Source organism: Perissodus microlepis, chromosome 7, assembly GCF_051167445.1.
Source record: "Perissodus microlepis isolate ML-2025 ecotype Zambia chromosome 7, ASM5116744v1, whole genome shotgun sequence".
NCBI classification, from domain to species: domain Eukaryota; kingdom Metazoa; phylum Chordata; class Actinopteri; order Cichliformes; family Cichlidae; genus Perissodus; species Perissodus microlepis.
The window spans coordinates 8,184,555-8,199,017 of NC_140467.1; the positions used below are offsets into that span (position 1 = coordinate 8,184,555).

General features: G+C 41.9%; 2 protein-coding genes across 2 annotated transcripts; both read right to left on the reverse strand.

Moving 5' to 3' along the window:
- Window positions 1–215: 215 nt before the first annotated feature.
- Window positions 216–5,557, reverse strand: armc10 (armadillo repeat containing 10). Its single transcript, XM_084933134.1, has 6 exons — window positions 4,867–5,557; window positions 4,500–4,645; window positions 4,276–4,410; window positions 2,383–2,559; window positions 2,182–2,253; window positions 216–1,997 (listed from the first exon to the last, which is right to left on the reverse strand). The coding sequence occupies exons 1-6, from the start codon at window positions 5,108–5,110 to the stop codon at window positions 1,746–1,748; spliced, it is 1,026 nt and encodes a 341-aa protein (XP_084789260.1). The 5' UTR covers window positions 5,111–5,557; the 3' UTR covers window positions 216–1,745.
- Window positions 5,558–11,669: 6,112 nt separating this feature from the next.
- LOC146382480 (uncharacterized) lies at window positions 11,670–14,228 on the reverse strand. The gene is made up of 3 exons (XM_084936747.1): window positions 14,212–14,228; window positions 14,078–14,133; window positions 11,670–14,009 (listed from the first exon to the last, which is right to left on the reverse strand). The coding sequence occupies exons 1-3, from the start codon at window positions 14,226–14,228 to the stop codon at window positions 12,112–12,114; spliced, it is 1,971 nt and encodes a 656-aa protein (XP_084792873.1). The 3' UTR covers window positions 11,670–12,111.
- Window positions 14,229–14,463: the final 235 nt, after the last annotated feature.

Genomic DNA, 14,463 nt, shown 5'->3' on the forward strand with positions numbered 1-14,463 from the left:
GGTCAGTGACGCACTAAAAGCCTGAGAAGCAGTGAGTGACGTGATGCACTCAGGTTTCTCCTTAGTGAAAGACTTTAGCAACAGCATTTTTCCTGCGACCTACCAAACCGATGAAAATGAAAACACTGTCAACCTTCGTGCCTGAGCATGAACAATCTGATTTTTACATTCTTTATTCAAAATTTCATCCAAAACAACAACAAGAGGACAGAAAAGTTTTTACCATGTTGGGTATTTATTGAACCATTCAAACAGACAAACATATGTTCCATTTTATAGGCAAAACGCTTAATTAAATAAATAATAATAATAATCCAGGTCACAAGTAAATCAACCTCCTACTCCACATGTCTGGTAAACCTTATTCGCCTGAGATATATTTAGTTTTGGGTTCAATAAAATCAGTGTCTAAACATAAAATAAAGTGCAGCATTTCAACACACCTGGACTGACCCATGCAGTAAAAATCTTGCATTTATTGTCATCTTCTGGGATCACAGTTACATTTTTCATGCACGCTCAACCTCTCAGGTGAATCAGTCTTCTCAGTGCATAGCTTAACATAACAAGGCTTGTATTTAACATTCAATACCATGATTTTTTTTGTAAATGAGAGAGCTTTCAGATGATCATTGTGACACTGCTTTGTCAGTCTGACAGCTATTTGTGATACTTGCGGCGTCTGTGGAACAATCGAAGCAGTCCAAACATCCTTTTCCTCTTCTAACTTCCTCCAGCTCCTCCCTCAGGGGGATTTGCAGGTATTTGGAGTCCAGTTCACAGAGTGAGAGAGACATTCAGTGACACCAACACAGCCTGGATCAAACCCTTTCAGGCAGCTGTGGTCAGCACATCATTAAAGATAAAAGTTTTCCTCAAATGGTGTAATTCTTAGATGCTTCACATAATTCAGCTAGCACTTCTTAATACTGGCGGGTCAGTGTCTCATCTTGATACACTGAACCCCTCTAAGTTAAATTCACTTTGGCCTGTCTAAGAATCACAACACCCTGCTTCTTAAACTAAAAACACAGCTAAAAGTCTCTCTGAACCACGGTGGGAGGGGGGTGGGGTGCAGTGCACAGGTTCATGCTGTAGGTCATACTAAAACGTTCTCTAGAAAACTTTTGGCAGTGGAGTTGAATTAAGAATTTTCACCTGGAAAGTAGCTTCAGAGATTATTTTTGTTTGCTTTTTTTAATTCTTAGGGGAAAGTTCTCAGAAGAAAAAAAGGGCACTGTGGATATTTTAGAAGGAAAACAGTCTCTGGCAGCAGGAAAAACAGGACGAGGTGGCCTGTTTGCACTCCACTGAATGAAAGGGTTCCTCCTGCTTCCTGCTCCCTTATTGCCCATCAGTTAATTGTGGTGTTAGACGCTAGAATGAGGGAAGAGTGGCCAGTGAAGTAGAACAAATTATGTAGCTGTGTTTGAAAATACAGATACAAGGAACGCTGCAGATATGGAAGGAGTGGAAGCAGTGCATCCACACGTACGCGTGAATTATACTTCTGGGTCCGATCTACGTCATAACTGGAGCCCCATTTTAATCCTTTTTACATGTCGACGCTGCTACGCAAGTTGGGGGACAGATTTCCCAGAGATCTCCAAATCAAGCTTTAGGCTACACATAGCCTACTCTTCTACAAGATTAATGGCAACTTACATACAAGTTAAGAGGGGAAATGCGATGGTGATGTGATGGTTGGTGGTTTTGGAAGCATAATGGGATGCAGGGAAGGAGGTCTACGTCAAGATACGGGCGACCTGGGCCTGGATCTCTCCATCCGGGTGTGAAAGCAGCTGAACCAATCTGCCGTGTAGCTGGGAGGATTCATCTAGCATGACCCGGAAGAGGCAATCTTGTTTGCGCCTCAGTTCATCAGCCACTTGGGCTGATGGCCTCCAGGCCTTCAGGTTCCCTGCAAAGGTCAGCAGACGGAGAAGCACTGCAGGAGCTGTTCGTTCATCAAATAGCAGCACCACGGAAGCTGGCGCCTGGGGTAAGAAAGCAAAGAAAAATTTCTAATAAGTCTGCTAACTGCAATTCTGTTTCTTCTGATGGCCTCTTAACACTAAGCTGCACGGTGCTTGCTCAGTCCCTGTGTATGACAAAAACATGCAAACCTTTTCATGAAGACGGTCAGATAAAGGCTGGATTTTAATTTCCTTTTGGTCTTACCTGAGCTTGAACGATGTCATCCATCATATCTGGGTTCGATGACAAATTCACGAGGACTTTCAGAGTCTGAACCTGAAACAACCAGAGCAGCTTTTACATATGGCACACATTCATGTTAAGATTTAAAGATTATTTCATCCTTATAGCTTTTAACAATTTGCTTATGGGAAGTGAAAGAGTTCACGCCCTAAAGTTGCAAACCTGTAAGGCTTCATTGCTCACGACCAGTAAGGACAGTAAAAGAGTAACGGATTCCTTCAGCAAGTGTTGATGTTTGTCTGTTACTGAAAGGTTTGTGAGCAGCCGCAGAGCACCGAGCTGAAGGTCCGAGTTCACTGGTGACATCTCAATGAGTTCCAGCACTTGTGGAACATAAACCTGACAGACAGGATGAAGCTTTCAGTAAAATACATCTTCAAAAAACTCACAGCTATATAAACAAATGTAAACAAGAGAGCTGTCTGCCAACAGCTACAGAGAATAATGACTAAATGAAGCAAAATGAAAACAATACCTTGTAGATGTTAAACAGAGTGTAGTAATAATGCCTTTCTACTCTACATGAACATTCGAAGCACTTTAAACAACATGTCTCATTCACACACTCTTTTCTACATCAAAAGCCTCTTTTTCACTTGTACCTACTCTGCTCGGCTATTTTCCATTACAATTGAGTACTGCTTATGTAAAGCATCACGGCCAAAAGTTGTGACACGTTTTGTATGCGACACAAACAATACAACAATGAAAGAGATTTTTAAAACTCTTGTTGCCAGGCTATAAAAATCGTGGTTTCGATTTTTGTGAAGGAGTCACTCTCATGAATCGTTGAATGATGCCATTGACTGGCCAATCAGTGGCATTCAGTCTTTTGACGGCACATGTTCAGACTGACTCAGCTGACTTGGAACTTCAGATGAGCAGATGGTAACAAAGTACCTGGTACCAGGTGCTATCACCTAATGAAAAACCCTAAAAACTGCATTGAGTTTAACCAAGCCAAGCTGCGGTACTAGTGGAAAAGAGCTATAAGTGTTGATGATTGAGCAACTCAGGGATCAGCATCTTGCCCAAGGATGCTGTGGTATGCAGAATGGAGCAGCCCCACACAACTCTGTTAGGGCAGCAATTGTGTGGGGCTTCTGTGTTCACAATCAGAGCTGTGTGCTTAAGGTAGCTCTCTCTCAAAAAGTAAAAAATCCCCTACTCTTTGAAATCGATCCAAGAGTAGGAAAAAAATGTCTGGAGCCTTTAAAGCTGCCTGAAACCTAAATCTCTGGCTCACAACAATTACCTGCTACATACTCTGACCACATTATTTGAAATTCTGACTACCGGTATGTTTAATTATAGCATCCACCATTGTAACAGTATGTTATTTAAGAGACCAAGTGACTTTGAATGCGGAATGGATGTTGATACCACAGGGAATGTCTGAGTATGTCAGAAACTGTTGATTTACTGGGATTTTCCACAGACAAATCATTTCTAGGGCTTATAAAGAATAGTCCAAAGAAGATAAAATATCCACTCAGCAGCACTTCTTTGGGCGAATATGCCTTGCTGATGTCAAAGGAGAATGGTCTGATAAGAAACCAGTACCTCAAATAACCACTTGTTACAATCGAAGGTAAGCAGAAGAGATTCTGCATGGGCAATTTGCACTGGCTCAAGAGTGGATAAAAGAAGACTGTAAAATTGTTACCTAGTTTGATGATCACAATGTACCTATAACAGCCCACCTTTAATGACTTGCTTATCTTTTTAAATAACTTTTTTATAGACAAACCATAGACAAACCATCTCAGCCTCATCTCTGTAACTTTGTAACTGCTCAACCTGAGCTGTCCCTGTGATGTATTTAATTCTGTCCATCCTGGTCACTCCCAACCAGTGTGACTGCCTGTTCTCATTACTCACCTCACTTGTGTGCTGTCCTTTGCTTTTGATGTTTGACCCCAGGTATTTAAACACATCCACATTCACTACCTCTGCTCCCTGCATCTTCATCCTTTCACCGATCTCTCTCTTTCATTTACGTGCATGCATGGAAAAAACACATCTTAAGAGGAAATGAATATACAACAAACATACCTTTATTTGTTCCTGGTTCTGGATGTTCATACAGAGGTTATTTAAAGCATTCAGAGTCTGCACCCTAACTTCAGGTGCAGGATCAGAAAGGAACCCAGCTATGATATGAATCCCTTCAAATTCCCGTATTAGATTCTGAGGGATTAACAGAGAAGAAAAGAACATTAAAGTCAACCAATAACTGCTTCAATCTATACATTTCTGATACAGTAAATTTACTGTACCTGATTCACAGTGAAGGCAGCACTGTTTCCTAATGTAAGAAGAATCCGACACCTGTCTGAGGGATTATTGCTGGTCTGCAAACAGGACAGGAGCATTTTCAAGTGCTGTGGCTCCAGGTTGTCAGGGGACTGGTGGATGATGTCCCCTATAAAGCATAACAACATAAAGATGAGACTATGGAACAGTTGTAACCCTTTTCTTTTTCATTTTGATTCAAAAGCTTATTTTTAATTTATCCAAGTCCGAAGATGATGAAATATTCACAAGTTAACAGCGAACAAAAATATTTGAAGATTTTTCTGGAATATTCATATTTAAATAGCAGCTGGGATTACAGTCCAGCTTTAAGGGCTCTGGGGTCCTTACCTGATGCCGTATCTGCTGGTCGGGGACAGATAACATCCAGTCCGGACACTCTGGCCAGCAGACTCCCCGGTTGTATCTTTACTTCACTTTGCTGACTGCCTTTAACCCCAGGATTCTCACCTGTGGCATTTTTCTTGTTCCTCTTGAAACTAATAAGTTTGTATATGCCATAAGAGGCTCCAGCTCCGGCAACTAATCCTAACAAAGCCTTCATGTTGCCGAACCTGGGAGTTATATCGCCCATGCTGCTAGCTGCTATGTCTTTAGCTAAGCTCTGCTAGCTGGCTAGCGTTAAGCTACACGTTATGGATAAATCATTTACCTTACTTGCGAACAAGTCAAGTTTTTTTTAGTTAGCTAAAACTAATGACACTCCATCGAAACCACAACGAAGGCAACGCAAATCCGTTTCAACAGATTCATTATTCTAAAAAGTGGAGAAGTTTGCCGACAAGCCACAGTTGTCAACAATTATCCGAGTCGATATTGAGGCCAGCTTGGGGTGGCCAAACAAATCTTTCGCTGCGTGACTGATATGGCTTTGTATGTCATTAAAGAGTGTGGTATAATTTGTCTGAACATAGCGTTTTTATGAAGCTTTTAAAATAACCAGAAAGAAACTGAAAAACCGCGAGCAAACAGATCGCATCCGACTCTGCATATTACCGTTAAAAACTTCTGCTGCTCACTAGTTGTCCAACATTTAACCGGACTTAAGGTTTACTTGATCCGTTACCTGGCAACGGTGGATCGTCAAACGAGATTATACACTTAAAAGTCGTAAAGTGAAAGACATAAAAAAATAAAATAAGAGGAGCACCAGTGTAGCTTTTCCTCAGATAAGATTTCCAAAGGAAAAAAAAATCAGAATTATACAAAAAAATAAATAAATAACATTACCTTAAAAAGTATAACGTTTGTGCAAAGAGCACATCACATCTAAGATTCAATGTTGATTTTGTAAGAAGCTCTCTACTTGTATCAGTTTAGCTTTTTTACTTGCTGGTCTATTAGTCATTTTAATCTGAAATATCTCATTTGAGTTTCGGAAATTAGGATTACCCACCAACGAATTTATCAAAGTCATTGTCGCATATGCATATAATCCAGCCTTATAAAGTGAAACAATTCTACCAGCTTATCGTCCTTCATATTTATGACTTTAGAATTTCAGAGACTGGGGCTTTTCAAGAGTTTCCTTTGTGTCAGATGGCAAACATATGCTGGTGAAGAAAATTGATGCATTTTGATCATTTTACTTTCAAAAGGAAGCCATCCTTTCACTGCCAATGATAAACATTGGGCATATCACAACCCCCCGCTGAATGTAAAAGATGAGATCCCAATTTATTTTACTTTTACGGGCTTTAATGACAGCTTCATGTATGTCATGTTGAATCAGTACAGTTGATCATTTCCAGTCTGTGCACTGGCACGTAGACCCCCGGCTTTTCTTGAAACGAACACACGGTGGCTCACTTTCTCTTAATTTTAGCCCTTACTCCTAACCCCTGAAGACATGTTAGGCCTCCAGAAGAGGTCCAGAGAAGATCAAGTTCATATTCCCCTGCCCCCTTTCACCCACACTTCAACATGTTTCAAGAACATGCAAACAATGACTCATGCGTTGCTTGTTTGCATTCCCCACCAATGTTCTTTTCAAGTGGCTTTAATTAGGTTGTCTTGATGCTTAAGTTACCATTAAAGTGACTTTCAAAAGCAAGACTTCAGCTACAGCCTTAATGGGATCTGTTTTAGAAGCAGGTTCAACAAACTCCAAGTTGATTAATGCTGAGCTGCTGCTTGTGGTTCTAGAAAGTTCAATCAGCTGAATATGTTCAGCTCAAGTTAAGCCTGTGCATAAGCAGTGAAAAATAGCCATCATCAGCAGAGCTCCAGTACCAGGATTCACCATGGCAACAGGTAAAGAGCAGAACCTCCATGTATTCGCTGGACTGAGTGAATGCATCTTAATTTAGAGTGAGACTTCTCTTTAAAAAAACAAAACAAAATAGAAAAACAGAGTCAGCACCATCCAGTCATAAAGCATTAATCCTACCACATTTTAATTTCGTTATTTACTTGCAGCCTGATGTGAAACAAATACAGATGCAAGAAAACAAACAAATCTGAACTAAAAAAAACAAACAAAACAAACGAAAAACTGTAGTTCTCCTGTAAATCGGATTACCTTGATTGCTTTTTGAAAACAATCTCAACTTACACATTTCAGGAATCAATTTTTCGTTTAAACATGATGTCTGACTGTGAACCTATTGCAGTATAAATTACAAACAGAATATAATCAGACCTACAGCCTGGATTTAAAAACTCATGTTAAATATTTGATCCTGTTTTAGAACCATAAAGTTAATTCAGACTGATCTTCACACCAATATTTACGTCATGTCCAACATGATGTCAACTCTAAAACAAATGCAGATGACCTGGGCCCTATTTCAGGAAGCCGGTTTAGAAAACTCAGAGTGAAAAACGATACTCAGGGTTGAGTAACCCCGAACTGTCCAACTCGGAATATTCGGTTTCAGAAAGGCTGATAACAATTAGTTCAATCAACGCGGAGTTGCGTCAACCCCAAGTTAAGCGCGCGCACGAGGATACATAAAGCCCTGATCAGTGGAGCACAGATCAAGCGAGTCACCATGGAGACGGAGGGAAAGAAGGTGCGGTCGACGTATTTCACAGCGCTTGAGGCCGAAACCCTGATGGCAGCATATGCCGACAACATGCACATCTTGCAGAAAAAAAGTAACACAGCCACAGCTGCAAAAGAAAGGGAGCATGCATGGCAAAACATAGCCGACAGAGTCAATGCGTGAGTGCAAATGTAAACATTGATCTAGGGATCTCCACCCATTTAACACGGTAATGTACTATATCCTATTTATTATCATTGTATACATTTAATGTTGTGATGTGAGCGCAGGTGCAACCCAACAGGCCCCAAACGTTCCTGGCAGCAAGTAAAAATGAAATACAAAAATATAGTCCAAACAGGTGAGGTGTAATTGTATTACGAGCCATGGTGCTTGGTCTGTTTGTCCCATGCAAATCAATTGCAGTTAGAGGCTACATTCATTGTCCTTCTGTAAGCACTCATTGAAATTATCTGAGCACATTACAAGTACATATTTGCTTACTCTGTATGCTCAAATGTGAGCCGTTATAGCCAACAGAAAAAAAGCGGAGGCCCGAAAAACAGGTGGGGGTCCCCCACCACCACCACTCACAGAGGCTGAGCAGTTGGCCCTCAGCCAAAACAGTGGGCGCCCAGTGGCTGAAGGCATCTCTGCGGGGACATCCTCTGAGTCAATAACTCCGCAAGACACAAGTGCCTACATAAGGGGTAAATCCAAAACAATACATGATGTGCATACATCCTTTCTTCACAGTCACCTTTGCAGTGCGACACATTCATTTGATGAACTCCTTACCAAAATGAACTATGTTGTAGTGAAGTTATTGTCCTACTGATTTTGCCTTCCCTCAGTGTCGGTTGTCTTTGAGAGCATAATGACAATGAGGTGTACGGTGATTGGTATGTCTGTTAATTGCCAGTTGGGCCCTTGTAAGTTATGAGTGACCTGTATGAACCCCATATTCTTTCAGTTGATGGTGATGGTGTACTGCATCTGGTGCAGCCCCCTGTTGAGCCAGACCAACATGCAGTTGTGAGTACTCGTAATACTCCACAGACTACATGTGTCAACAGTAGAACAGCAATGTTGTTAATGTCTCCACTACAGGCAAATGATGACGAAACAGTGACAGCTGTTACAGAGGAGGAAGCAACAGAGACACACCATGAGGTTTACATCTTACAGTGGAAAATATAACAACTGAATACAATGTGGTACTATGATAACACCATGGACGTACTATGTCCCTGACAGAGTGATGATGGAAATGAAGAGGAAGAGGGTCCAGCCACTCCTCCAACAAACCTTTCCACAGTAGGATGTTCAGCACTGAGTCACAACCAACCTAAGTAGGCATGTACTATGGATGTCAATGCTATGTCCTGTGTTGCAATAGCTCCCTGTAAAGCAGCTGTACAAGACATATTTGGTCAAGAAAATACAAAAGTGCGACATGGAAATGGTACACCTCGAGCAGCAGATCCAAAAGTCCAAGTTGGAGATTTTACTGCTGGAACAACCGTTAAGGGTGGGTGAAGTGGTCAGAGATGGACGAATTATGTCAGTGTTTGTACAACATACTAATACACCTTTTTATACCTTGTGTACAGGACATACAGGGCGACCAATAAAGCCAGTTGACCAAAAAAATCTGTGTATTCGTCTTGTAACATGTTGAGGTGATGGGTCACAGGAAATGGTTGTGACATATGGTGTCTCTGACTACTCTTCCATCCTGTATGTTCGTGGGTGGGTCAGGATGTACATCGTGTGGATCACTGCTGATGTCTGGTTCAGATGGACAGTGTTCTCCTCTAATTGTGGCAATGTTGTGAAGAATCACACATGCCACAATAATGTCACATGCCCTTTCTGGGGCGACCCTGAGTCTTTGCAGGCACTGGAACCGGGCCTTGAGCATTCCGATGGTCATTTCAACTCTGGCCCGTGTCCTGCAATGGGCCAGATTATATCGCTGCTGTGGGCCCGGTTCAGGGTCAGGGTAAGGGGTAAGCAAATAGGGTAAACATGGATACCCCCTATCACCAAGCAAGTGGCCAGTGAACTCTCCTAGGACAGAAGGATACACGTCAGTGCAAACGTCCCTGTAGCAATTGGTCTCTGTATATTTCAAAGTATTTTCGACCCACCATGTCCAAATTTGGTGCTCAGTGTACATTCACGGAAAATTCGTGAGTCATGAACAGAGCCTGGCCACTTGGCTTCCACATTTGTGATGATGTTGGCAGCATCACATATGATCTTCACAGTGCAGAGAACACAAATTAGCATCCATTACTATAATGAAATAATTTGTTAGTTTGAAATGCTACAGGGAACTATGTACCTGTACATTGATGCTGTGGAAAGACTTCCTGTTCACATAGTCCCCTTCATTTACTGAGGGTGCAATGATTGGAATGTGGGTGCCATCTATACAGCCAATCACGCCTGGGAACCCTGAAAATAGCTGCAACATGTAAGTAGTAGTTCAAGTATCACCACATCATGGATTAGGTTTTGTTCATCCTGATACCTGCAATTTTGTGGAATCCCTCTTTGATGAATCTTGTGGGTCTATGACCGGGGAACACCACAAACGAGTGCAGGAGACGTTTCAGTGCAACTGTAACATTCCTGACTGCCCGACAGACGGTAGCCTTGGAAACGTGCTCAGCGACACCAATACAGAAAGCTCCCGTTTGCAAAAAAAAACGGAGTGCAGTACAAATAATATGTAATGAACTGAGAGCATGTCCGCGATGTGTCACATGAGCAATATATGGCCTGAGGATGTTATCCAAATAAATTATGGATTGTGCTGAGAAACGGTAACGTTCACACAGGAAATCATCAGGGAATGATAATATGTCCAAACGCGCTCTAACCACTCTCTCCCGGCGGAGAGCTCTGCGGAGAATTTGGGCTCCAACATCTACTGGCTCTTCAAGGAAGGGGCACGCCATGTCTGACACTTCCTACAGTCAGGTTTCCGACAAAGAGGCGGGGACAGTCAGGGTTAGTTGCAGTAAACCTGCTAGGGGGCAGGTTAGCTTCACGGAGTGTGTCGTCATGGTGACTCACTCAGGCTTCATCTGAACTCGCTTTGTGAAACCGAAGACCCAGAGTTTTCGTTCACTCAGGGTGTACTTACTCAGAGTTTGCACTAAACCGGCTTCCTGAAATAGGGCCCTGTTAGACAGTTACAGCTGCTTTTCTGTCCACAAAGTTAAATGGATATAGACTGTAGAATTTATTCTGGACTGCTAATAAATCCAGCAAACTGCTTTTATCCTTACACTGAAGATTTATAATAAGGACTACCATCAAATGTGGCAATCAAGACAAGTCAAAATTGTAACACTTTCAGGTTCTTACTGAACTAGTCGATGTAGGTAGAAGAACAGGAAATTGATTTGCAGCTGAAGACCAATCCTATTACAATAAATCTATAAGTTTTTAGGTGTTAAAGAATGGCCATTAAGATTACGAATACTTCTATTTACATAGACCACGTGTCAGTAATGTTACCTGCAAATAAAATCCAGACATTGGAAGAAAAAAAAAAAAAAAAAAAAAAAAATCTTAAAAGAGCTTCTGTGGACCTAAAAGCTTGATTTCATTATCAGAGTCACCTGCACTACTTTAATGCATTTTACATGCAACGTCTTATATTCTGAAGCTGTACCAGCTCACATGATCCTGGAGAAACTTTGCAATATCCAGGAGAAAGTCTGCAACAGTAGTTTTAGTATTATAGGTCAATATGCTTATGAAATCAAGCCTTCAGGTAAATAAAAAGCTCCCTCATCTGTGGAGCCAGCTCTCAGTTTGTATTCAAGAGACAGACACGCCGTCTACTGTTAAGATTCGGATTAAGACTTTCCTTTTTCATAAAGCATATAGTTAGGGCCTGATCAGGTGACTCTGAATCCTCCCTTAGTTGCACTGCAACAGGCCTAGGCTGCTGTGGGCTTCCCATGATGCACTTCTTCACTCGCTGTGTTTATAGACCATTTTGCATTTAATTATTATTTATCTATCTCTGACTGTCTCCCACAGCGTGTCTTTTGTCCCGTCTTCCCTCTCTCACCCCCAGTTGGAGCAGATGGCCACCCCTCCCTGAAACCGGTTCTGCTGGAGGTTTCTTCCTATTTAAAGAGAGTTTTCAAAATGTGGTCGTCCGATTGTTTGGGTTTTCTCTGTATTATTGCAGGGTCTTAATGTTACAGTGTAAATCACCTCAAGGCAACTGTTGTTGCGGTGCTATATAAATAAAATTAAAATGAATTTTTTAAAAAAAAACATTAATTCAGAAACACAGGGGGAAACTGCCTACTGAATGCATTACACTTCCATACAAGACTGATACAGATGTTTTAAAGTTGAATAAGGTCAGTCCAGTTTCAGTGCTCAGTTTTAGTATTTACTTAGTAATGCGATGGTCTGTTTTCTATTTAAAGGACAGATTTCCAGGACAGCAGATGTGTTCACAGACAAAAACACTACAACATCTTGGTTTTCATACCTTCAAAAATGTGTTCATCATTCTTCCCGGTCTTGCACATTGAGTTATCGTGTCCTTTCATTCATGCCATCTTCTGACCAGTCTCCACTGATTGTTATTACTCTTCCCTTGCACCGTACGGGGTGTGAAACAGACCTTTGACAGATATTCTACGGCCCGTGTGAAGCGGTTTTTGGATTTAACGTATGGCGATGATGGAGATGTATTACGGGACTCTTGAGGAAGAAGGCTTTTTGTGTTCCTCTTAATGACACACTTAAGCATCAAACCTGTAGGTTTAGGCTGCTGTTCAGAAGGCCAGTTGGCCAAGTGTCTGGGCCGTCGACTCACACTGACTCGAGGCATGTGCCTGTTTGATTGCATGAAAGGCTGTAAACGTTCAGACCTCACAGTTTGCCTTTGTGGTTTAGAAAATGAGCCCAGTGTGTTTCTTACTCCATAAGATGCGAGCCCACTCTGAGGTGGATTTCTCAATCTATTGTAATGTGGCTTCTGAAAGGCAGAAAGGAGTTTTTGATTGTAGAGGTTTGAATTTTCATGTTTTGCATGGGCATTTAGGACGAAGGGAACAGCACTGACTTTCTGGTATCCAGGAACAAAACTCAAGGGTTTGGCGGTAAACATCCAGCGAGCTCTGTCCATCTGTTTTTGCTTATAATGAGGAATTTGCGGGTATTGTGGGCTGCTTTGATAACCCATGTGACCTCTTCTCCATTGGAGTAACAGGTCATTAAAGCTTAAAGAGACAGAACCACTTGATGGAGGCCAGTGGACGTTGGAAGCATATTTTACAGTCCTTAACTCTTTGCTGTCAGTGGGTTGACCCGCCTGGACTGAAGCACCTATTCTTGTCTTGTATTTGGGCCAATAATGCTGCATGGAGGGGTGATGCTTTTTGCCATAGGAATATACAGATGGTAGGTTTTTTGCAGGTGGGACATCAGTTTGACTTGCTCTGTGGAAGTCTTTAGTGAGTTCAAAGCCACCAGGTGGTCTCCAGTACCCCATTAAAGGATCTCTACTGTAAGAGGCATGTACTGGTTTTAGCATATCCTTCCAATAAGGTGTTAAATTTGAGGTCTCACTTGAATACTGGCTGAAATCTTGAGATGGGCTGTTTGCAGGGTTCACAGGGGGTGCAGTCACATGTTCACTATAGGAAGAACCGTGCCTGTGAAAGGAGCTGGAGGGAAATTGTGTTTTTTCTGGTGGTTTGTATCGTTCTGACTCCACACTCACAGATAAGTCATTGTTTCCCCAGGGAAAACTGTGCGCCAAATTTCTTGAAGCAAGACCTGTGGCTGCTAAATGATCGTGTGGGTAGAAAGTGGTGCCCGGCCTAAATTTTTGGTTGTCATAAACACTGGAAGAAATGAGACTTGCAGAGGAGTCGAAAGGATCAGGGAAAGAGAGGCGTTTATTTGGCGTTTGGTAGTTGGCACCTTCTTCAATCTGATCGTTATTTATCCTGCTGTCACCAGAGGCAGTACCTCCTTTGTCAGGAGTTGGTCCATAGTCCATGGATGTTCCGAGAGTTTTCATTTTTTCCCGTGCAGTTTCAAAATGTCTACTCAAGTCACTTCCTGGTACTAAGAAGGAACGCTTCATGTTTTCTATAAACTCCTTTAAATGACTCATTGTGGGGAAAGCGACACCCTTCACAGGCTCCTGCGTGTGTCCCCTCACTAAAAGGTCAAAGGGATGGTGATAACCAGACTGCTCATTTTGCCCTGTAAGAGGAGCAGAAGAGGCCCCGTGAAATTTATCAGGCTGGCTTTGCTTCATCTCAGCGTTAGCATCCTGTCCTTTATCATAAATAAATGCTTCTGGCTGACGGGAAACAAAGCTTTGCCGTCCAACATTCTCATTGTTTGTATTCAAAGATTGTCCAGAATGAAATGTGCTAGAGGTTTGGGGGCTCTCATAGAGATAGTAGCCATGTGCAGTACTGTAACCTATCAGGAAATAAACATCGCATTAAACTCGTGGTCAATTATGCAAATGAAAGTACTGGAATTCATACCTTCTTGAGGAGGAAAGCACAAGCAGCTCCACAACAGAGTGCAAAGCCAGGAGAGGCTGGAAATAAAAATAAAAATAAAAATTGAAATACTAAAAATCTAAAAGAACCGAGAATAAAATGACATTTTTATTTACCTGAATGAAAGAGCCATGAGGGTGAGTTCAACCACAGACTCTACCTGCAGCAGAATAATGATTAAAGCTTCTAACCAGCAAAATAATCACTCATGCTCTGAGTGAAGCCACAGTGGCAGGAAAGGTACCAGAGGGGACACAAAACCTTCTCACATTCTGCTTCCACTGATTGCAATCGAAGTTATTGAAAGCAGCTGCTGAGTTAGTTCTTGCAGGTCCTCAGACTGGTGGAGCACAGTGAATTAGTTCTGG